At 47.7% G+C, this 25,542-nt stretch overlaps 1 protein-coding gene across 1 annotated transcript in view; it reads left to right on the top strand.

Annotated features, from left to right (window-relative positions):
- Nucleotides 1-9,584, top strand: part of LOC128698977 (uncharacterized) — a 384,560-nt gene extending 374,976 nt beyond the window's left edge. The window contains exon 6 of the mRNA XM_070090399.1: nucleotides 9,546-9,584. Within this exon, the coding sequence (XP_069946500.1) occupies nucleotides 9,546-9,584 (39 nt within the window). The remainder of the gene's footprint in view (nucleotides 1-9,545) is intronic.
- The last annotated feature ends 15,958 nt before the right edge of the window (nucleotides 9,585-25,542 follow it).

Genomic DNA, 25,542 nt, shown 5'->3' with positions numbered 1-25,542 from the left:
CTAATACTGCATTTTTAAAACTCATCCAACCCTCTTCAACCCCCCCACTGCTCATACTTGCACCAGCCCACCTTTCTGCCAATAGTTGCTTATATCTCACCCGAACTTCCTCCTCCCTTAGTTTATACACTTTCACCTCCCTCTTGCTTGTTGTTGCCATTTTCCTCTTTTCCCATCTACCTCTTACTCAACTGTAGCTACAACTAAATAATGATCCGATATATCAGTTGCCCCTCTATAAACGTGTACATCCTGGAGCCTACCCAGTGTAGGGATAACATCAGTGTGGGGATAACATCAGTGTAGGGATAACAGTGTAGGGATAACATCAGTGTAGGGATAACATCAGTGTAGGGATAACATCAGTGTAGGGATAACAGTGTAGGGATAACATCAGTTTGGGGATAACATTAGTGTAGGGATAACATCAGTGTAGGGATAACAGTGTGGGGATAACATCAGTATAAGGATAACAGTTTTTCTTTCACCTGGTAAAATATCCTTACCGTGAGGATGAACATACCCTACACCTTATCCTGCAGGATAAGGTAGGATTGGCCTACTCCTACAGGATAAGGATGTACTGGTCCTAGGCCTGCTTTAGGATGTAGGACTTATCCTACCTATATCCTACAACAGGATGTAGGGATCTGATTCCGTGAAGAGAGAGTGTTGCGTGTAGCTTGGGCGGGGAGGTTAATGTGGAAGGATACTGTGGTGGAGGATGTCAGGCGTAGCGTGAAGGACCCATCCATCACGCAGGACTTGCAACATGCTCCTCGCATACCCTGCCAGACCAGGGGGCGCCACGCCCCTCACCTTACCCCCCACCTCAGTCCGTGACCTGTATCCCGTCAAACCAGGGGGGCGCCACGCCCCAAAGCCTGTCCCTTTTATGCCGGTAGATCAAGGGCGACCCGCCCCTTATCCTGCCTCCCTATCCCCTGTAACGTGACCTGTATACCATCCCCCAGAGCGGAGGCTTGAATATGTTCTGTCATATTAAAGGATAGAGCGAGATTGATTAGACAGATCTGTAAATAAATTTGGGATCATTGGAAAGTGGTGTATGGGACATTCAAGGAAGAGTTGGAAGGAGGGTGTGAAGGAGGTGTTGAGAAGTTGAGGGCATTTGAACACCCAGTGTGTTCGATGGGAGTTACTTCGAACCGGTGGTGTGAGAGTTGGATGGTATCTGAGAAGGGATTCACGGATACTGGTTCATCAGATTTGAGTTTTAGGGGCGAGGCGTACTTTGAGCTCTGAGAGGTACTTTGAGAGCCAGGTGGGAATACTGTAGGCATTGTGTCAGTGGATCATGAAAGAGAGTGAGAGATGGTGTAGGTGTTTCTAGCTAACTTAGGTTCTTCAGCAAACATCATAGCGCCTCTCAGACGATGCTTGTCTTACGTACTGCCGCGTGGCACCAAGCAAACCAGGTTAAGAGAGGCTGCGTGTTAGCGGGGGTGAGATATCTTGCTGAGCACAGATTTATTCTCGTATATCTATCTATCTGTCAGCTATTACTCTGTTCTCCCTCCCATCCCCTTTCCTTCCCTGCCCTCCTTGCTTCACTCCCTCCCATCAACCCAGCTATCCTTGCCTCCCTGCCTCCTTCCCTGTTTTCATCACCCCCCCCTTCCCGCCCCCGAGGCCGCTTTACTACCTGGCCGCCAGGATCGATCACGCCGACAAAGGTTAAACAAACAGACACTTACTTAGGCAATCATCTCTTATAACTATGATGCATCTCTGCCGTTCTGCACCCAGCTCCTAGCACCCACCACCTAGCACACAGCACCTAGCACCCAACACACACCACCTTCAACATTTGTAAAGAAACACAAAGTACCATTAGCACGAGCACTTAAGTGTTCTCTGAAGGAGTTTTGATTCAGGTCTAATTCTCGAGTTATTAAAAAGTGTAGATTTAGCCCCTCTTCACCAGGGAGGCAGTAAAATTCTGACATATTACACACCAGTAGCACTAACACCACACATCATAAAAGTCTTGAAAGGGTGTTAAGACGCCAACTTATTAAGTTTTTTTTTTATGGAAAATCATGACCTGCACAACCCAGGACATCGTGGTTATTTAAATCTATAAGATCGTGCTTGTCACAACTAGTAGATCATTATGATGCAGTCACAGAGGCTTTGGAAGAAAACCATAAGACTGATGTAGTTTACGCGGATTTTGCAAATGCATTTGACTGGCGTGGCTATGGAGTGAGGGGTCAGTAAGTGAGGGGTCAGTAAGTGAGGGGTCGGTAAGTGAAGGGTCGGTAAGTGAAGGGTCGGTAAATAAGGGGTCGGTAATTATAACATAGAAAGTAGGGACCTAGATATTCAGTGTTCTAACAGACATCACAGAGTGGTAGTAATAAAAAAAACGATATTGGCAAAGGTGGTAGAAGCTCATTGTACCCCAAGGTACAGTCCTGGTGCCTTTATTGTTCCTCATAAAAGACAGGGGAAAAAAAAAACACTAGCTACAGCTTCGTGTCACTGCGGACGGTACCAAAATAAGCATGACAGTGACCGTCCTGGTAAATGCACAAAATTTACAGTCGGATGTCAACAAAGCCTTTTAATGGGCAGGTGAAAATAACACAATGGTCAGGAGTAACAAATTTCAACTGCTGAGGTATTTGAAGAACGAAGAACCCTAAACGAACACAGAACACAGATAGATCATAGCTTTGAGCACAAACGACTGAAAGACTTGGGGGATTAATGTTGGATGTGTCGTTCAGAGAACACAAGCAAGCAAAGGCTAGAAAATGACGAGGATGATTGAGCAAAACTCGGCATCGTACAAGGATGATTGACCAAAAACCCGGTTTTGCTAGGTAAGAAAAGACACCAGTGGAGTCACAGGTAAATTTCACAGGTATAACTAGCACCCAGAACCTAGCATCCAGTACCTAACACCCACTACCTAACACCTAGCATCCAGCACCTTACACCAAACACCTAACATCCATCACCTAGCCTCCAGCACCTAGAATCTAGCACCTAGCATCCAATACCTAGCACCCAGCATCCACCACCTAGAACCCAACAACACTTAGCATCTGCCAGCTACTACCTAGCGAGGAAATGGCAGAGGAGGGGTCGTGTGTAGGATGTGCAGGGGGTGGGTAGGCAGGGTAAAACACGAAGCGAAGGAGAAAGGGGAGGGAGAAGGAGAAAGGGAGGGAAATCAAGTGGAGGAATGCCTGGGAAGGCACTTGCGGGGGAGGAGGTAGGGGAGTGGGTGAGGGAGGGAGGGAGGGCGAGGGAGGAGAAACAAGGATCCGCCCTGGCTGTCAGGAGGGCAATAATTATTGCTGACTTATAGGCTGGTCTGCTCTCACCTGGGCTGTGCTGGCTAAGTCATCACCTACACACAACATACATCACACTCATATATCGCGCTACCCACTATTTCCTCTTTGGACATACGTACGTGTGTGTGTGTGCGTACTCACTTATATGTGGTTGCAGGGGTCGATTCAAAGCTCTTGGCCCGTCTCTTCACTGGTCGATACTAAGTCACTCCCTGTTCCATGAGATTTATCATGTATCTTTTTAAAGCTGTGTATGGAATTTGCCTCCACTACTTCACTCTCCAGATTAATCCACTTCCTGACAACTCTGAGGCTAAAGAAATACTTCCTAACATTCCTATGACTCATCTGGGTTTTCAACTTCCAGTTGTGGCCCCTTGTTCCTGTATCCCATATCTGAAACATTCTAGCCCTGCCCACCTTGTCAGTTCCTCTCAGTATTTTATACGTCGTTATCATGTCATCCCTATACCTCCTATCCTCTAGTGTCATCAGGTTGAGTTCCCTTCATCTCTCCCCGTAAGACATACCCTTCAGTTCCTGGACTAATCTTGTTGCAAACTTTTGCACTTTATCAAATTTCTTGACGTATTTGACTAAGTGTGGGTTCCAAACTGGTGCTGCATACTACAGTATGGGCGTGACGTACACGGTGTACAATATCGTGACTGATTCCTTACTCAGATGTCGAAATGCTGTTCTCAGATTTGCCAAGCGCCCATATGCTGCAACGGTTATTTGATTGATGTGTGCCTCAGGGGATATGTTCGTTATAATGTTTACCCCAAGATCCTTTTCTTTAAGTGACGTTTGCAGCCTTTGATCCTTTAACTTGTACTCCGTCTGCGGTCTTCTTGTCCTTTCCCAATTTTCATGACTTTGCACTTACTGGGGTTAAACTCCAGGAGCCATTTGTCGGACCAGACTTGTAGTCTGTCCAGATCCCCTTGTAATCTTAGCTGATCCTCGCCCGCTTGTATTCTCCTCATCAGTTTGACATCATCAGCGACACTTCTGAATCTATTCCTTCCATGTCATTCACGTATACAAGAAACAGCACTGGACCTAGGACTGACCCTTGTGGAACCCCACTCGACACATGCGCCCACTCTGACACTTCATCACGTACCAACACTCGTTGTTTCCTTCCTGTCAGGTATTCCCTGATCCATTGCAGTACCTTCCCTGCTATTCCTGTCTGCTCCTCTAATTTTTGTACGAATCTCTTGTGTGTCAAAAGCCTTCTTACATTCCAAAGGGATGCAATCTACCCATCTCTCTCCAGTCTTCTGTTACCTTATCATAGAACTCAAAGTGGATTTGTGACACAGGATTTCCCATCTCTGAAGCCGTGCTGATTGTCGTGTATGAGCCCAATCCTTTCAGTGTGTTCCACCACTCTTCTCCTGTACATCTTTTCCATAACTTTACATACTATACAAGTCAGTGACACTGGTCTGTAGTTTAACGCTGCCTGTCTGTCTCCTTTCTTAAAAATTGGAACTACATTTGCTGTCTTCGCGCCTCAGGTGGGTAACCCTGTCTGATACTTTATTACAGTCCTGAAAGTTGCAGCCTACCACCATCTCTGTCCAGAACACAGTAGGATGGTCAGATACAGTGTACCGTCCCACAGTGTTGGGTTACACTGACAGTCTCTCTCCATGTGCTCCATTATGTTCTCATGTGTGGGAGATGAGTATAGTGTGTTCCAGTGGGGGGGGGCAAGTATGGTGTGAGTAGGTGTGTGCATGTGGGGCGAGCATGGTTGTGTGTGTGTGTGTGTGTTTGTGGCGAGCATGGGTGTGTTAATTACCATTTGGTCCTAGGCACATGTCGATTAGACACTAGGCCTGTTTTATGTGCATGCGCGCGCGCGTGTGTGTGTGTGTGTGTGTGTGTGTGTGTGTGTGTGTGTGTGTGTATGTGTGTATGTGTGTGTGTGTGTATGTGTGTGTGTGTATGTGTGTGTGTGTGTGTATGTGTGTGTGTGTGGCGAGCATGGTTGTGTGTGTGGCGAGCATGGTTGTGTGTGGGGGAGGGCGAGCATGGCTGTGTGTGGGGGAGGGCGAGCATGGTTGTGTGTGGGGAGAGGGCGAGCATGGTTGTGTGTGGGGAGGGCGAGCAGGTTGTATGTGGGGGAGGGCGAGCATGGTTGTGTGTGCGGAGGGCGAGCATGGTTGTGTGTGGGGTGAGCATGGTTGTGTGTGGGAGGAGGGCGAGCATGGTTGTGTGTGTGTGTGTGTGGCGAGCATGGTTGTGTGTGTGTGGCGAGCATGGTTGTGTGTGTGTGGCGAGCATGGTTGTGTGTGTGTGGCGAGCATGGTTGTATGTGGGGGAGGGCGAGCATGGTTGTGTTGCGAGCATGGTTGTGTGTGGGGAGAGGGCGAGCATGGTTGTGTGTGGGGTGAGCATGGTTGTGTGTGTGTGGCGAGCATGGTTGTGTGTGGGGTGACCATGGTTGTGTGTGGGGTGACCATGGTTGTGTGTGGGGAGAGGGCGAGCATGGTTGTGTATGTGGCGAACATGGTCGTGTGTGGGGTGACCATGGTTGTGTGGGATGACCATGGTTGTGTGTGGGGGGGCAAGCATGGTTGTGTGGCGAGCATGGTTGTGTATGTGGCGAACATGGTCGTGTGTGGGGTGACCATGGTTGTGTGTGGGGGAGAGGGCGAGCATGGTTATGTGGCGAGCATGGTTGTGTGTGTGGCAAGCATGGTTGTGTGTGTGGCGAACATGGTCGTGTGTGGGTGACCATGGGTTTGTGTGGGGCGAACATGGTTGTGTGTGTCGAGCATTGTTGTGTGAGGGGTGACCATGGTTGTGTGTGGGGCGAACATGGTTGTGTGTGTCGAGCATGGTTGTGTGAGGGGTGACCATGGTTGTGTGTGTGGTGAACATGGTTGTGTGTGTGGTGAACATGGTTGTGTGTGGGGCGAACATGGTTGTGTGTGGGGTGACCATGGTTTTGTGTGGGGGTGACCATTGTTGTGTGTGGGGCGAGCATGGTTGTGTGTGTGACGAACATGGTTGTATCTGTGGCGAACATGGTTGTGTGTGGGGCGAACATGGTTGTGTGTGGGGTGACCATGGTTGTGTGTGGCGAGCATGGTTGTGTGTGGGGTGACCATGGTTGTGTGTGGGGTGACCATGGTTGTGTGGGGGGGTGACCATGGTTGTGTGTGTGGCGAGCATTGTTGTGTGTGGGGTTACCATGGTTGTGTGGGGTGACCATGGTTGTGTGTGGGGTGACAATGGTTGTGTGTGTGGCGAGCATGGTTGTGTGTGGGGCGAACATGGTTGTGTGTGGGGTGACCATGGTTGTGTGTGGGGGTGACCATGGTTGTGTGTGGGGTGACCATGGTTGTGTGTGTGGCGAACATGGTTGTGTGTTGGGCGAACATGGTTGTGCGTGGGGCGAACATGGTTGTGTGTATGGCGAGCATGGTTGTGTGTGTGGCGAGCATGGTTGTGTGTGTGTGGTGAGCATGGTTGTGTGTGTGTGGCGAGCATGGTTGTGTGGGGTGACCATGGTTGTGTGTGGGGCGAGCATGGTTGTGTGTGGGGTGACCATGGTTGTGTGTGGGGTGACCATGGTTGTGTGTGGGGTGACCATGGTTGTGTGGGGCGAGCATGGTTGTGTGGGTGACCATGGTTGTGTGTGGGGTGACCATGGTTGTGTGTGGGGGTGACCATGGTGTGTGGTGGAAGGGGTGTTCAAGGGGGTGGGGATGGAGTGTAAGAGGGGAAAGGCTTTTGGATAGAAGGGGGGGAATGGTGTGTGGGGGAAGGGGTGTGTGGGAGAGGGCCTGGGAGGGAAGTGTGGGAGATGGCCTGGGAGGGGAGTGTGGGAGAGTGCCTGGGAGGGGAGTGTGGGCGGGGGGAATGGGGAGGGGAGTGTGGAGGAGGGAGGGGAGTGTGGAGGAGGGAGGGGAGTGGGGAGGTGGTAGGGGAGTGTGGAGGAGGGAGGGGAGTGTGGAGGTGGTAGGGGAGTGTGGAGGAGGGAGGGGAGGGGGTGAGTTGTGCGTGTTTCAGTAATGGCTAATTTTAATTTATTAATAAAAAATATTAATATCACACGTGGAAATCGAAATACAAGACACAGTTTTTACATAATTAATTTTGAAACTAAATTACCAACGTTGTTAATACCGCCAGACTAATGTAACGGTGTTGGTAACACTGGTCACTGTAATGAGTGATCAGTGTTGGTAACACTGTAGTGAGTGATCAGTGTTGGTAACACTGTAGTGAGTGATCAGTGCTGGTAACACTGTAGTGAGTGATCAGTGTTGGTAACACTGTAGTGAGTGATCAGTGTTGGTAACACTGTAATGAGTGATCGGTGTTGGTAACACTGTAGTGAGTTATCAGTGTTGGTAACACTAGTGAGTGATCAGTGTTGGTAACACTGTAGTGAGTGATCAGTGTTGGTAACACTGTAGTGACTGATCAGTGTTGGTAACACTAGTGAGTGATCAGTGTTGGTAACACTGTAGTGAGTGATCAGTGTTGGTAACACTGTAGTGAGTGATCAGTGCTGGTAACACTGTAGTGAGTGATCAGTGTTGGTAACACTGTAGTGAGTGATCAGTGTTGGTAACACTGTAGTGAGTGATCAGTGTTGGTAACACTGTAGTGAGTGATCGGTGTTGGTAACACTGTAGTGAGTGATCAGTGTTGGTAACACTGTAGTGAGTGATCAGTGTTGGTAACACTGTAGTGAGTGATCAGTGTTGGTAACTCTGTAGTGAGTGATCGGTGTTGGTAACACTGTAGTGAGTGATCGGTGTTGGTAACACTGTAGTGAGTGATCAGTGTTGGTAACACTGTAGTGAGTGATCAGTGTTGGTAACACTAGTGAGTGATCAGTGTTGGTAACACTGTAGTGAGTGATCAGTGTTGGTAACACTAGTGAGTGATCAGCGGTGGTAACACTGTAGTGAGTGATCAGCGTTGGTAACACTGTAGTGAGTGATCAGTGTTGATAACACTAGTGAGTGATCAGTGTTGGTAACACTGTAGTGAGTGATCAGTGTTGGTAACACTAGTGAGTGATCAGTGTTGGTAACACTAGTGAGTGATCAGTGTTGGTAACACTGTAGTGAGTGATCAGTGTTGGTAACATTGTAGTGAGTGATCAGTGTTGGTAACACTGTAGTGAGTGATCAGTGTTGGTAACACTGTAGTGAGTGATCAGTGTTGATAACACTGTAGTGAGTGAGCAGTTTTGGTAACACTGTAGTGCGTGAGCAGTGTTGGTAACACTGTAGTGAGTGATCAGTGTTGGTAACACTGTAGTGAGTGAGCAGTGTTGGTAACACTGTAGTGAGTGAGCAGTGTTGATAACACTGTAGTGAGTGATCAGTGTTGGTAACACTGTAGTGAGTGAGCAGTGTTGGTAACACTAGTGAGTGATCAGTGTTGGTAACACTGTAGTGAGTGAGCAGTGTTGGTAAAACTGTAGTGAGTGAGCAGTGTTGGTAACACTGTAGTGAGTGATCAGTGTTGGTAACACTGTAGTGAGTGATCAGTGTTGGTAACACTGTAGTGAGTGAGCAGTGTTGGTAACACTAGTGAGTGATCAGTGTTGGTAACACTGTAGTGAGTGAGCAGTGTTGGTAAAACTGTAGTGAGTGAGCAGTGTTGGTAACACTGTAGTGAGTGAGCAGTGTTGGTAACACTGTAGTGAGTGATCAGTGTTGGTAACACTGTAGTGAGTGAGCAGTGTTGGTAACACTAGTGAGTGATCAGTGTTGGTAACACTGTAGTGAGTGAGCAGTGTTGGTAACACTGTAGTGAGTGAGCAGTGTTGGTAACACTGAAGCAAGCAACATCAGTATTTGATGTATGTTATCTTAGTAATGTCTGTAATGTTATCTTAGCCATGATATCACTAAGATTATTAATTATGTCACTGTTATGTTAGCCATGATGTCAATAATGTTATGTCACTGTTATCTTAGCCATGATGTCAATAATGTTGTCTTAGCTATGATATCACTAAGATTATTAATTATGTCACTGTTATGTTAGCCATGATGTCAATAATGTTATGTCACTGTTATCTTAGCCATGATGTCAATAATGTTATGTCACTGTTAGCCATAATGTCAATAATGTTACTTTAATAATGATGTCACTAATGTTGTCTTAGCCCTGATGTCACTAATATTACTCTTCTCTTCCTTGCATGTGGTGTTGGCTGCTCAGGACATCGCTAATGTGAGTAATAATGTTTGTGAGTTATAGTGGTGGTGGTTGTATGGTGGTAGTTGTGATGGTAGTAGTAATGGTAGTGATAGTGGTAGTAGTTATGGTAGTGATGGTAGTAGTTATCAATCAATCAAGTTTATTCTCTATAAGGATTACAATGCGGGGTTTACAGATTTTGGATATTGTGTGGTTTACCTATTTTAAAATACTAATTACAGAGGGGGCCACTAGGACACCTAGCATGGCTAGGCATTTCGTGCAGACTTAGATTAATTCTTAACTTTAAATCATTACAAATTATGGTATTAAGGCTGAGTGACTACATTATAGTTTGTGAGTTTAGCAGTGTGAATGCTTTTGTTTTGGCACAATACATAGTGTCTGTATTGGAGTATCATAGGCAAACTTATGACTAGTTAGGATTCATTATTTTAAGATTAAGATTCGTATTTCTGTGTTTATAGCCAATGGGTGAGTGAGTGTAAGTGTGAACCACCAGGTGGTTTTCATGTAGTTGGTTGACGGGGTGTATCAGGGAGATAAGATGTTTTCTAACTGTAGTTTTGAAAGTGATGAATGTGTCTGCAGTTCTAGAGTTTTCAGGTAGGGTGTTCCAGATTTTAGGCCCTTTGACACACATTGAATTTTTGTAAAGGTTTAGTCGGACACGGGGAATGTCATAGAGATGTTTAGTCGGACACGGGGAATGTCATAGAGATGTTTAGTCGGACACGGGGAATGTCATAGAGATGTTTAGTCGGACACGGGGAATGTCATGGAGATGTTTGTGTTTGGTATTATGCCTGTGGATCCTGTCACAACTACCAAGAAAGCGTTTTAGGTCAAGGTTAATATTGGAATTTAAGGTCCTGTAGATACAGATTGTGGATGTTCTGAACAGGGAGTAAGTTTAGATCTATGAAGAGTGGGGGGTTGTGTTGCCAGGGATGGTATTTAGTGTTTATTCTTACTGCGGCTTTTTGTTGGGTTATTATTGGATTTAAGTGCGTTGCTGCAGTTGATCCCCAAGCACAAATATGGTAGTGATGGGGGTAGTAGTGATGGTGATTGTGTGAGTATCAGAAGGAAAAACTATACACCACTATAACCTCCTAAAACAACCACCATCATTACAACTACAACCACCGTTACCAGCCCACCACTACCACCATCGTTGTCGCCTTCGTTAATTGTGTTGATTTAAACTTGTAACTCAGAGTTGGGTTTTAAAATGAAACACAAACGTTATAATACCAGGATGGTGCGTATCCAGAACCCCTGCCATGGTGATAGTGCGTGTCCAGGACCCCTTCCATGATGATTGTGCGTGCCCAGAACCCCTGCCATGATGATATTGCGTGTCCAGGACCCCTGCCATGATAGTGCATGTACAGGACCCCTGCCATGGTGATAGTGCGTATCCAGAACCCCTGCCATGGTGATAGTGCGTGTCCAGGACCCCTGCCATGGTGATAGTGCGTGTCTAGGACCACTGCCATGATGATAGTGCGTGTCCAGGACCCCTGACATGGTGATAGTGCGTGTCCAGAACCCCTGCCATGATGATAGTGCGTGTCCAGAACCCCTGCCATGGTGATAGTGCGTGTCCAGAACCCCTGCCATGATAGTGCGTGTCCATAACCCCTGCCATGGGGATAGTGCGTGTCCAAGACCCCTGCCATGGTGATAGTGCGTGTCCAGGACCCCTGCCATGGTGATAGTGCGTGTCCAGGACCCTGACATGGTGATAGTGCGTGTCCAGGAACCCCCTGCCATGGTGATAGTGCTTGTTCAGGACCCTGCCACGGTGATAGTGCGTGTCCAGAACCCCTGCCATGGTGATAGTGCGTGTCCAGGACCGCTGCCATGGTGATAGTGCGTGTCCAGGACCCCTGCCATGGTGATAGTGCGTGTCCAGGACCCTGCCTTGGTGATAGTGCGTGTCCAGGACCCCCCTGCCATGGTGATATTGCGTGTCCAGGACTGCCGTGGTGATAGTGCGTGTTCAGGACCCTGCCATGGTGATAGTACATGTCCAGGACCCTGCCATGGTGATAGTGCGTGTCCAGGACCCCCCTGCCATGGTGATATTGCGTGTCCAGGACTACCGTGGTGATAGTGAGTGTTCAGGGCCCTGCCATGGCGATTGTGCGTGTCCAGGACCCTGCCGGGTGATAGTGCGTGTTCAGGACCCTGCCATGGTGATAGTGCGTGTCCAGAACCCTGCCATGGTGATTGTGCGTGTCCAGGACTCTGCCGTGATTGTGCGTGTCCAGGACCCTGCCGTGGTGATAGTACGTGTCCAGGACCCTGCCGTGGTGATAGTACGTGTCCAGAACCCTTCTATGGTGATAGTGCGTGTCCAAGACCCCTGCCATGGTGATTGTGCGTGTCCAGGATCCCTGCCGTGGAGATAGTGCGCGTCTAGGACCGCTGTCGTGGTGATAGTGCGTGTCCAGGACCCTGCCATGGTGATGGTCCGTGTCCCGAACCCTGCCATGGCGATGATGCGTATCCAGAACCCTGCCATGGTGATGGTCCGTGCCCATGACCCTGCCATGGTGATGGCCCGTGTCCCGGACCCTGCCATGGTGATGGTGTGTATCCAGGACCCTGCCATGGTGATGGTCCGTGCCCATGACCCTTCCATGGTGATGGTCCGTGCCCATAACCCTGCTATGGTGATGGTCCGTGCCCCTAACCCTGCCATGGTGATGGTCCGTTTCCCGGACCCTGCCATGGTGATGGTGCGTATTCAGGACCCTGCCATGGTGATGGTCCGTTCCCATGACCCTTCCATGGTGATGGTCCGTGCCCATGACCCTGTCATGGTGATGGTCCGTGCCCATGACCCTGTCATGGTGATGGTCCGTGCCCATGACCCTGCCATGGCGATGGTGCGTGTCCAGGACCCTGCGTAATAAAACACCACATTACTGTTAGACAACACTGAACTGTGTTAGACAAAACTACAGTACTGTGTTAGACAACACTGAACTGTGTTAGACAGTACTACAGTACTGTGTTAGACAAAACTACAGTACCTGCTGGAAGTATTCAGGTGCCTGATAAAAGGTACCTGTGTACGTTATGAGGTTAAAAAAATCGTTCACTAGCACTCTGCCAGTAATACATTTAAGCTGATACAGCGAATCCAATCGTAGATAAACAAATGACTTTCGTAGTGGAGCATCTTGCACTCGCGCTACCTTAAGGTGGGAGATCACAGCCTATTACCACCCTGTTTTAAGCTCTATTTACAGAGTGTAGCTGGGTCGTTATGTCCTGGAGGGGACCAATAAGAACAGGAGGTGACCACTGTTGCTTCTACTGCTCGCTGTGCTGTTCCAGTTGTAGTCTTTGTGCTACATAATGTAGCGTGTTGGGGATTAGTCTGTTTGTGCTACATAACGTAGAATGTTGGAGATTACTTTTTGTTACATAATGTAGCATGTTGGAGATTACTTTGTGTTTGTGCTACATAATGTAGTGTGCTGGAGATTAATTTGTGCTACATAGTGTAGCGTGTTGGAGATTACTTTGTGCTACATAATGTAGCGTGTTGGAGATTACTTTGTGCTACATAATGTAGCGTGTTGGAGATTACTTTGTGCTACATAATGTAGCGTGTTGGAGATTACTTTGTGCTACATAATGTAGCGTGTTGGAGATTACTTTGTGCTACATAATGTAGCGTGTTGGAGATTAATTTGTGCTACATAGTGTAGCGTGTTGGAGATTACTTTGTGCTACATAATGTAGCGTGTTGGAGATTACTTTGTGCTACATAATGTAGCGTGTGGGAGATTACTTTGTGCTACATAATGTAGCGTGTTGGAGATTACTTTGTGCTACATAATGTAGCGTGTTGGAGATTAATTTGTGCTACATAGTGTAGCGTGTTGGAGATTACTTTGTGCTACATAATGTAGCGTGTTGGAGATTACTTTGTGCTACATAATGTAGCGTGTTGGAGTTGACACACTGACAGACTCATCTGGTTGAGATGGAGCGTCAAATGCCTTATTTCTACGCTGTCAGCTCGTCACAGAACGGGTGAGAATGGAAGCTATGTGTGGCAGGGGGGTCCTAAAACTGGCAGGTCAGTGTGCTAACCACCGGGCCATGCCTGCCTACCAAGATTCATACATGTGCAATACATGGGAATCTTTATTGTGGGACTGATTACCTCAAACTCCTTCTGATCTTCACCATTCTTCTTTGTATTGGACCGATGAAGCCACTGTGTGGCGAAACGTTTCCACAGTAATGGTACCCAAGTGTTACACAAGTGTCTGTCAACTTGTCAGGTCTCTGAACCATTTATCTACAAGATTCATAGTTGTGTATATTTACATAGGTAAAAGGACACAAGTGCAACTAATGTGATATTTTATTGTGACAACGTTTCGCTCTCCTGGAGCTCTGTCAAGCCGTATTGTTTGTAACGGCTTGACAAAGCTCCTGGAGGGCGAAACGTTGCCACAAAATGTCACATTAGTTGAACTTGGGTTCTTTTACCCAACATATTGTCGGATATATGATACGTGATAAAGTACATGATAATACACTTGGAAGGTCCTGGAGGGATTGGTACCAAACTTGCACACGAAAATCACTCCATATGAAACCAAAAGACACGGCAGACGATGCAACATGCCCCAATGAAAAGCAGGGACGCCAGGAGTACACTGAGAGACAACACAATAAGTGTCTGGGGCCCAAGACTGTTCAACTGCCTCCCAGCATACATAAGGGGTTTTACCAATAGACCCCTGGCTGTCTTCAAGAAGTCAGTACCTGACCAACCGGGCTGTGGTTCGTACGTCAGCTTGCGTGCGGCCAGCAGTAACAGCCTGGTTCATCAGACCCTTATCCACCATGAGGCCTGGTCTCAGACCGGGCCGCGGGGGCGTTGACCCGCGAAACCCTCTCCAGGTAAACTCCAGGTAAACATTAATATTGTATTTACATACACCATAGGAATGTTAGCATTGATCCCCTACTGTGACCACAAATGTATTTGTGGTCACTGTGGAAGTAGGTCATGTTCAGAAGTTGATGGTGAGGTTAGCAGCAGCGTTGTGAGGGATATACACACAGCAACTCCGTGATTTCTTGATACAGAGTAATATACCTTACAATCAGTTCTTTGATATGACCTACTATCACTAGTGGGTCCCACCCAATTGCAGCACCTCTAGGTTAGATTAGGTAAGGTTAGGTTAGGTTAGGTTAGGTTACGTTAGGTTGGGTTAGATTAGGTTAGGTCAGGTTAGTTTACGTTAGGTTAGGTTAGATTAGAAACGGAAAACATGCCCACTCACTCAGCACCTGGACCAGATTCATGGAATGCTCTATTTATAAAGAAGTGCAAGGTACCACTAGCACGAGCCCTCAGTATTCTTTGGAGAAAGAGCTTAGATCTAGGTGAAATACCGGAGGCCTTAAAGAGTGCAGACATAGCTCCTTTGCACAAGGGAGGTAGTAGAGCACTAGCTAAAAATTACAGACCAGTAGCCCTAACCTCTCACATCATAAAAAATCTTCGAAAGAGTGATGAGACGGCAGGTTACAAATTTCATGGACCAGCACAACCAACATAACCTGAACCAGCATGGTTTTAGAGCAGGACGATCATGTCTGTCACAGCTGCTGAACCATTATGACAGAATTACGGAGGCATTGGAAGACGACCAAAACGCAGATGTGATTTGCACAGGTTTTGCAAAGGCGTTTGACAAATGCGATCATGGAGTGATAGCGCACAAAATGAAGGCCATGGGCATTACGGGGAAGGTAGGCAGATGGATTTTCGGTTTTCTAACACACAGAACACAAAAAGTAGTAGTGAACAGGGCAAGATCCAGCATCAGCGAGGTCAAAAGCTCAGTGCCCCAAGGCACTGTCCTGGCACCTCTGCTGTTCCTCATCCTCATAGCAGACATAGACAAAAACACCCGGCACACTTTTGTATCATCATTTGCAGATGACACTAAAATAAGCATGAAAGTCAGTACGGTAGAGGACACTGAAAAAGTACAGGAAGACATAAACAGGGTTTTCCAGTGGGCAGTGGAAAACAACATGACGTTCAATGGTGATAAGTTCTAGCTGCTTGGGTATGGAAAGAATGAAGATCTCAAAAGGAGCACTATATACAAAACTCAAGAGGGTCACCAAATAGAACGTAAGGAACACGTAAAAGACCTAGGAATAATTATGTCAGCCGACCTTTCTTTTAAAGACCATAACAAGACAAAGATCACGACAGCCAGGAAGATAACTGGGTGGGTATTGAGAACTTTCAAAACAAGGGAAACAATGCCGATGGTGACACTCTTCAAATCGCTAGTGCTCCTTCACTTAGAATGTTGCTCAGTGCTGACGGCCCCGTTCAGGGCAGGAGAAATATCGGAGCTGGAACAAATACAGAGATCGTTTACGGCTCACATTGAGCCAGTAAAGCACCTAAACTACTGGGAATGCCTTCAAGTGTTGAACATGTACTCATTGGAGCGGAGGAGAGAGAGAGAGAGATGATAATATACATCTGGAATGTACTTGAGGGTCTGGTCCCAAATCTGCACACTGCCATAACAACATACTGGAGTGAGAGATATGGGAGAAAGTGTAAAATAAACCCAGTGAGGAGCAGGGGTGCGGTGGGGACAATAAGGGAACACTGTATCATCATCCGGGGTCCCAGACTTTTCGACATCTTACCAGAAGATATTAGAAACACTACTGGAACAAGTGTTGAAGCCTTCAAAAGGAAACCAGACAAGTATCTTCACCAGGTGCCAGATCAACCAGGCTGTGATGGATATGTGGGGCAGCGGGCCTCCAGCAGCAATAGCCTGGTTGACCAGGCGAGCACTAGACGAGCCTGGCCCATGGCCGGGCTCAGAGAGTAGATATACTCTCGAAATTCTTCAAAGGTATATCAAAGGTTACGTTACGTTACGTTAGGTTGGGTTAGACTAGGTTAGGTCAGGCTAGGTTACGTTAGGTAAGGTTAGGTTGGGTTAGGTAAGGTTAGCTTAGGTTACGTTAGGCTAGGTAAGGTTGGGTTGGGTTAGGTTTGGGAAGGTTAGGTTAAGTAAGGTTAGGTTACGTTAGGTTAGGTAAGATTAGGTTGGGTTAGGTTAGGTTTGGGAAGGTTAGGTTAAGTAAGGTTAGGTTGGGTTAGGTTAGGTTTGGGAAGGTTAGGTTTGGGAAGGTTAGGTTAAGTAAGGTTAGGTTACGTTAGGTTAGGTAAGGTTAGGTTTGGGAAGGTTAGATTAAGTAAGGTTAGGTTAGGTAAGGTTAGGTTGGGTTAGGTTTGGGAAGGTTAGGTTACGTTAGGTTAGGTTACGTTAGGTTAGGTAAGGTTAGGTTGGGTTAGGTTAGGTTTGGGAAGGTTAGGTTAAGTAAGGTTAGGTTACGTTAGGTTAGGTAAGGTTAGGTTGGGTTAGGTTTGGGAAGGTTAGGTTACGTTAGGTTAGGTTAGGTAAGGTTAGGTTGGGTTTATCTGGAATTTATCTGGAGAGAGTTCCGGGGGTCAACGCCCCCGCGGCCCGGTCTGTGACCAGACCTCCTTAGGTCAGTGTCCCAGGATGCGACCCACACCAGTCGACTAACACCCAGGTACCCATTTTACTGATGGGGAACATAGACAACAGGTGGAAAGAAACACGTCCAATGTTTCTACTCTGGCTGGGAATCGAACCCAGGCCCTCACCGTGTGAAGCGAGAGCGTTAACCACCAGGCCACCAGAGGTTAGGTTAGGTTTGGGAAGGTTAGGTTACGTTAGGTTAGGTAAGGTTAGGTTAGGTTAGCTTTGTCAGGAAACAGGACAAGTGTTTCCTGACGTGAGTCTTAATCGTGTGATGACCCACGGGTGGAGCTTTTGGTCATCTGACCGAGGCCTTGTGCTGGCTTACCCCTCCACCCCTTTAAAAATTGTGAAAATCATCATTTAAATATAACTGCTGCACCTCTCTTACGACTCCAGTATCTGTGTGCCTCATTCTCCAGCCTGCGCCTCGGACTGCGCATAACTCGTAGACAAAACACCTTCCAAGACTGAGGGACTGATAACCTCATCTTTTACTGTCTCCAACTTATAAGCTCTGTACTAAATTGAAAAAGGTTACTGGTGGGCGAAACGTCTTCATAATGAAGACAGACACGTATTGTACACGTCTTACTTGTTTACATGTCGGTATTAAATGCCGATGTTGTAAAGAGAGACGACCTGTATGAAGCTGTCATCAACACAGAGCGAGAGACAGTGTTAAGTGAGGGGGGGTGGGGGAGGGGGGAGCCATGTAAGTGTAACACCAAGTGGTTGTTACTACTCCCTCCTCCCCCCTCCCCCCCAACCCATGTTCCCTCACGCTTATCACTTGTCACACTGGTGGCGTCTCGTGTAGCACTCTGGTGAAGGCCGGTGTCAACGAGGGCTTAGATGGTGTCCAGCAAGGGCTCCGCCTTTCTCACCCTGTAGCAACCCTGCCGCCTCCTGCAAGGTGCTTGTTAACAGCTGTTGGCAGGGGGAGGAGGGGGGGGTGGGCTCACCCTCCCGTCACCCCACCTTCTCGCACTACTTGGCCCCTCCCTGTCCCCCTCTTCGTGCACGACACGGTTCCTGAGGACACGGTTCCTGAGGACACGGTTCCTGAGGACACGGTTCCTGGGGACACGGTTCCTGGAGACACGGTTCCTGGAGGCACGGTTCCTGGAGACACGGTTCCTGGGGACACGGTTCCTGGAGACACGGTTCCTGGGGACACGGTTCCTGGAGACACGGTTCCTGGAGACACGGTTCCTGGAGACACGGTTCCTGGGGACACGGTTCCTGGAGACACGGTTCCTGGAGACACGGTTCCTGGAGACACGGTTCCTGGAGACACGGTTCCTGGGGACACGGTTCCTGGAGACACGGTTCCTGGAGACACGGTTCCTGGAGATACGGTTCCTGGAGACACGGTTCCTGGGGACACGGTTCCTGGAGACACGGTTCCTGGAGACACGGTTCCTGGAGACACGGTTCCTGGAGACACGGTTCCTGGGGACACGGTTCCTGGAGACACGGTTCCTGGAGACACGGTTCCTGGAGACACGGTTCCTGGAGATACGGTTCCTGGAGACACGGTTCCTGAGGACACGGTTCCTGGAGACACGGTTCCTGGAGACACGGTTCCTGGGGACACGGTTCCTGAGGACACGGTTCCTGAGGACACGGTTCCTGAGGACACGGTTCCTGGGGACACGGTTCCTGGAGACACGGTTCCTGGAGACACGGTTCCTGGAGACACGGTTCCTGAGGACACGGTTCCTGAGGACACGGTTCCTGGGGACACGGTTCCTGGAGACACGGTTCCTGGGGACACGGTTCCTGAGGACACGGTTCCTGGAGACACGGTTCCTGAGGACACGGTTCCTGGAGACACGGTTCCTGGAGACACGGTTCCTGGAGACACGGTTCCTGGAGACACGGTTCCTGGAGATACGGTTCCTGAGGACACGGTTCCTGAGGATACGGTTCCTGGAGACACGGTTCCTGGGGACACGGTTCCTGGAGACACGGTTCCTGGAGACACGGTTCCTGGAGACACGGTTCCTGAGGACACGGTTCCTGGAGACACGGTTCCTGGAGACACGGTTCCTGGAGACACGGTTCCTGAGGACACGGTTCCTGAGGACACGGTTCCTGGGGACACGGTTCCTGGGGACACGGTTCCTGGAGACACGGACCTGATAGGGGCTGACCATCTGATTGGATGTCATGGGAGGGTTAGTCTGCTAATTAAATTTAACTTGTGTTGACTCCACAAAGATCAATAAGCCTTCATACAACCTCTTCACCACCCGTCAAGAATACTTCAATACATAAAGTATAGACTAAAGTCTATTTCCAGTATCTATACAATGGAGGAGAGAGAGAGAGAGAGACTTCTTGGTGTATATATCCTGTGTGGGTTTTGTGGTAGGTGGGTTATGTTAGTGTACATGACAGTGGTGAGTGTTGTGTACAAGAAGGCGATGTTTCTGGGTGTACAATGGTGATCAAGAAAGTAGTGTGGTGTAGTCTTGTTAGATCATGTATAAAATAGATGTCACTGTTGAGGCCAGAGAGGCTGGCTGGTACTGTAGTCAAGATACGAAGTATTTAGTGGCAGGTTTACACACTGGAGCTGGTGCACAACACGTGTGTAACAAGGTGCACAGCACGTGTGCAACAAGGTGCACAGCACGTGTGCAACAAGGTGCACAGCACGTGTGCAACAAGGTGGTGCACGTGTGCAACGAAGTGGTGCACAATACGTCTGCAACAACGTGGTGCACAATACCTGTGCAACAAGATGGTGCCCAATACGAGTGCAACAAGGTGGTACACAAGTGTGCAACAAGGTGGTACACAAGTGTGCAACAAGGTGGTGCACAAGTGTGCAACAAGGTGGTGCACAACGTGTACAACAAGCTGGTGAACACGTGTGCAACAAGCTAGTGCACACGTGTGCAACAAAGTGGTGCACAATACGAGTGCAGCAAGCTGGTGTGGTACACAAGTTTGCAACAAGGTGGTGCACAAGGTGTGCAACAAGCTAGTGCACACGTGTGCAACAGAAGCCGGTGCACAAGACGTAGCAACAGAAGGCAGTGCACAACACGTATACACGATCAAGACATGTACTGAAGGAGTTCATTCACAAAGACACATTAATTTAGTGTATCGGTATTAACACCTGCACTGGTACAAAGAGTGCAATAAGATCACAGTAAACAGGTGATGTCACGATATGCAAAACAACCACTGTGAAAAAAATAGTGAACTTCTAAGCGCTTTCGTGGTTTCTCACATTATCGTGGAACAAGTCTAGTCTAGGCTAGTAGGCCTGCTACACTGCTTCTCGATTCCCGTATACTTGTGTATCAGATAAAAAAAAACAGTGTGATGTTTAGGTCCAAGTCGGACCAAAACGTCGCCATACTCTTCATTCTCCTGCGTGCGGGTTATTTGTGTAAACGGTTACAATATTGCTCGGTCAAACATATCGAGCAACACTGGTTTTCAGATAAAACAATGACGTTACAGTGAAGCGCAGCAGTTGTTCGTTAAGAGATTAGTGAACAAAGTGAGAGAGTAACACTGTCTACACGCTTCAAAAGAGGTGTGTTTATCATGCACAGTGGTCTGGTTTAATTCCGTTTGTGTTGCAGTGTGATAGTGGTGGTGCTGGTGGGTGACACAGACGAGGCATGTGGTGGTGCTTAGAGGTATGTGGTAGTCATGGTTGGTGCAGACGGGGCAGGTGGTGGTTAAGGTGGTGGTAGGAGGCGGCAGGTGCTACACCCACCTGTGTGTTATCAGTAATAACACACAGTAGGCCTGCCGGTGACACCTGCTAGGCAGGCTCACAAGCCTCTGGGATTGTCTCCGGGTAGCACCAGGGTAGCACTTTGCATATCACGGCCCCCTCAGTTCCCTCCCTCCCTACTCTTCCAATTTCATATCATGGTTGGAGAAGGAGTGTTGTGAGCGCTACCTGCCGCGTTCTTTGATGATGCTCACCTGCCTTTGATAATTGATATGATAGCCAGGGAGGGAGGGAGATAGGGGGAGGGAGGGAGTTAGGGCCAACTACACCTGACTATCACTTGATTGATCGACTTACCTGCCTAACTACTATTTACCTTCTCTTCCTACTCTTCTTCCTCTTTGTCATATGTTCTTCTCTTCCTCTTCATCATATGACCTCTTCCTCTTCTTCTGCCTCTTTGCCATACGACTGCTTATTTTTCTCGTCATTTTTGTCTCTCCGTGTCATTAAATGCTTCCTCTCCTCCTCTACCTCCTTATTCTCTCTCTCTCTCTCTCTCTCTCTCTCTCTCTCTCTCTCTCTCTCTCTCTCTCTCTCTCTCTCTCTCTCTCTCTCTCTCTCTCTCTCTAATCGTCATTTTCATCCTCTTATTTATTCCTATTCCTCATTTATTTTCTCTTAAATATTTGCGTCTCTCTTACTTTATATTCGCGGGACACAAAAACACAGAAACAGCAATAATTACAATAATATTGGTAGTAGTAGTAATAATAATAATACTGGTAATAATAATAATAATAATATTGATGGTGTTAGTAACAATAATAATAATTGGTATTTATAAATTATGTACTAATTATTTTTTTTCTTTTCTTTTTCATATGTTGTTTCCTGATGCTGCGGTGCAGGGCGTGAGTATTGTGTGTGTGTGTGTGTGTGTGTGTGTGTGTGTGTGTGTGTGCGTGTGTGTGTGTACTCACCTATTTGTGGTTGCAGGGGTCGAGTCATAGCTCCTGGCCCCGCCTCTTCACTGATTGCTACTAGGTCCTCTCTCTCCCTGCTCCATGAGCTTTATCATACTTCGCCTTAAAACTATGTATGGTTCCCGCCTCCACTACGTCACTTTCTAGGCTATTCCACGGCCTGACTACTCTATGACTGAAGAAATACTTCCTAACATCCCTTTGATTCATCTGAGTCTTCAACTTCCAACTGTGACCTCTTGTGTCTGTGTCCCATCTCTGGAACATCCTGTCTTTGTCCACCTTGTCTATTCCGCGCAGTATTTTGTATGTCGTTATCATGTCTCCCCTGACCCTCCTGGCCTCCAGTGTCGTCAGTCCAATTTCCCTCAACCTTTCTTCGTAGGACAATCCCCGTAGCTCTGGGACTAGTCTTGTTGCAAACCTTTGCACTTTCTCTAATTTCTTGACGTGCTTGACTAGGTGTGGATTCCAAACTGGTGCTGCATACTCCAGTATGGGCCTGACGTAAATGGTATACAGAGTCTTGAACGACTCCTTACTGAGGTATCGGAACGCTATCCGTAGGTTTGCCAGGCGCCCGTATGCTGCAGCAGTTATCTGATTGATGTGCGCCTCAGGAGATATGCTCGGTGTTATACTCACCCCCAGATCTTTTTCCTTGAGTGAGGTTTGCAGACTTTGGCCATCTAAACTATATTGTGTCTGCGGTCTTCTTTGCCCTTCCCCAATCTTCATGACTTTGCATTTGGCAGGGTTAAACTCAAGGAGCCAGTTGCTGGACTAGGCTTGTAGCCTGTCCAGGTCTCTTTGTAGTCCTGCCTGATCCTCATCCGATTTGATTCTTCTCATTAACTTCACATCGTCCGCAAACAAGGACACTTCTGAGTCTATCCCTTCCGTTATGTCATTCACATATACCAAGAACAGCAAAGGTCCAAGGACTGACCCCTGTGGAACCCCGCTTGTCACAGACGCCCACTTTGACACCTCGTCACGTACCATGACTCGTTGTTGCCTCCCTGTAAGGTATTCTCTTATCCATTGCAGTTCCTTTCCTGTTATGTGTGCCTGATCCTCTAGCTTTTGCAGTAACCTCTTGTGAGGAACTGTGTCGAAGGCCTTCTTGCAGTCCAAAAAAATGCAGTCGATCCACGCCTCTCTCTCTTGTCTTACTTCTGTCACCTTGTCATAAAACTCTAATAGGTTTGTGACACAGGATTTTCCCTCCCTGAAACCATGCTGGTTGTCAATTATACACTTGTTTCTTTCCAGGTGCTCCACCACTCTCCTCCTGATGATCTTCTCCATGACCTTGCATACTATACACGTTAGTGATACAGGTCTGTAGTTTAGTGCCTCATGTCTGTCTCCCTTTTAAAAAATTGGGACTACATTTGCCATCTTCCATACCTCGGGGAGTTGCCCAGTTTCAAATGATGTGTTGAAGATCTTTGTCAATGGTACACACAATGTCTCTGCTCCCTCTTTAAGGACCCACGGAGAGATGTCTGGTCCCACCGCCTTTGAGGTGTCAAGTTCGCATAGCAGCTTCTTCACCTCCTCCTTGGTTATATGTACCTCATCCAGCACTTGCTGGTGCACCCCCCTGCTCTGATTTCCTGGAGTCCTACTGGTTTCCACTGTAAATACTTCTTTAAATCTTGTGTTGAGCTCCTGACATACCTCCCGGTCATTTCTTGTGAATTCCCCATCACCCTTCCTCAGTCTGATTACCTGGTCTTTGACTGTTGTTTTCCTCCTGATGTGGCTGTACAACGGCTTTGGGTCAGTCTTGACTTTCGTTGCTATGTCATTTTCGTATTGCCGTTGAGCCTCCCTTCTTATCTGTGCATATTCGTTTCTGGCTCTTCGGCTAATCTCTTTATTTTCCTGAGTTCTCTGTCTTCTGTACCTTTTCCATTCTCTAGTACACCTAGTTTTTGCCTCCCTACACCTTTGGGTGAACCAAGGACTCGTTCTGTTCTTCCCATTATTTCTGTTTCCCTTGGAAACAAACCTCTCCTCTGCCTCCTTGCATTTTGTTGCCACATAGTCCATCATTTCTTGTACTGGTTTTCCTGTCAGTTCCCTCTCCCACTGAATGTCTTGAAGGAAGTTCCTCAAGCCTGAGTAGTTCCCCCTTTTGTAGTTTGGTCTTTCCCACCCTATTCCTGCTGCTCTCTCCACTTGGAGCTCAACTATGTAGTCGAAGCACAGAACCACATGATCACTAGCTCCCAGGGACCTTTCATACATGATATCCTCGATGTCAGAACTACTCAAGGTGAATACAAGGTCCAGTCTTGCTGGTTCATCTTCTCCTCTCTCTCTGGTAGTGTCTCTAACATGTTGATGCATGAGGTTTTCCAGTACCACATCCATCATCTTGGCTCTCCATGTTTCGGGACCCCCATGGGGCTCCAGGTTTTCCCAGTCAATCTCCTTGTGATTGAAATCACCCATAACTAGTAACTTTGCTCCCCCCATGTGTGCTCTCCTGGCCACCTCGGCTAGTGTGTCGACCATTGCTCTGTTGCTCTCATCGTATTCTTCTCTTGGCCTCCTGCAGTTCTGTGGTGGGTTGTACATTACTGCAATTATCACCTTATGTCCCTCAGACTGGATTGTTCCTACTAAGTAGTCTCTTTCGCCCGTGCCATCCATTCCTTCCATTTTCTCAAACCCCCACTGGTTTTTAATGAGCAGTGCAACTCCTCCCCCTCTCCTCCCTCTGTCTTTCCTGAGGATTTGATATCCGGTTGGAAAGATTGAATCTGTTATTATTCTGGTGAGTTTTGTTTCTGTGAGTGCTATTATGTCTGGGGATGTCTCCTTGATTCTTTCGTGCCACTCCTCATACTTATTTGTTATTCCATCTGCATTTGTATACCACACCTTCAACTTCTTTTCTAAGATTGTGGTCTGAGAGGTGTATTGGGGTTGGGGAAGTGGGAGACTAGATAGGGAACTATGGGTGGTTGCTGTGGGGGTGGAGTTTGTAATGCAGTGGGTGGGGGCATTGGATGTGGCATGGGTGTTTTGGTTTAGTGTTTGGTTGCACTGGGGTTGACCTGGTTGGGAGGCTTCTATAGGAAGTTGTGAGGGAGGCTGCATTTGATCTTCCTGTGTCTGGGATCTCCTGTCTGTCTTCTCCATCCCCTCTCTTTCCTCCTTTCGCCTTTGTACCATCTCTCTCTGTTTCTGCCTTTCTGCTTGTGTTCTGTCGCGGTCGAGATACACCTTCCTGTATGCCGGCATGTCCCTTAATCGTGCTTTCTCCTGCAGGATCCTGTTCCGAGTCGATTCTGCCTTGAAGGTCACTTTCACTGGCCGGGTTCTTTTTTTTACATACCCCCCTATTCTCCGAAAATTTTCCAGCTGGGTCATGTCGTCTTCTCCTATTGCTTTCATGATGCTTTCAATTGCTTTTTTTCCCTTGTTTTCTGGCTTCATATGTTTCCCCTTCAACATCCTGGAGCCCATACACAAAGACTGACCTCACCCTTTCATTCTCCCACTGCATATCCCTGTGTATCCTCTCATTCAATTTGATTTCCTCCATTGCAGCTTTCCTTTCTTCACTTTCACTAGCTAATGTACTTGGGCTCAGTGGCCTATCATTTTCCCTTCTCGGCTTTCCCTGGGTTCTGCTGTGGTCTGTTAGGGCCTCCACATATAGCTTAGGTCTTTCATTTACT

This window comes from Cherax quadricarinatus, chromosome 31, assembly GCF_038502225.1.
Source record: "Cherax quadricarinatus isolate ZL_2023a chromosome 31, ASM3850222v1, whole genome shotgun sequence".
In the NCBI taxonomy this organism is placed as follows: domain Eukaryota; kingdom Metazoa; phylum Arthropoda; class Malacostraca; order Decapoda; family Parastacidae; genus Cherax; species Cherax quadricarinatus.
The sequence above is the reverse complement of the archived record's forward strand: the minus strand, read 5'-3'. Positions and strand labels throughout refer to the sequence as shown.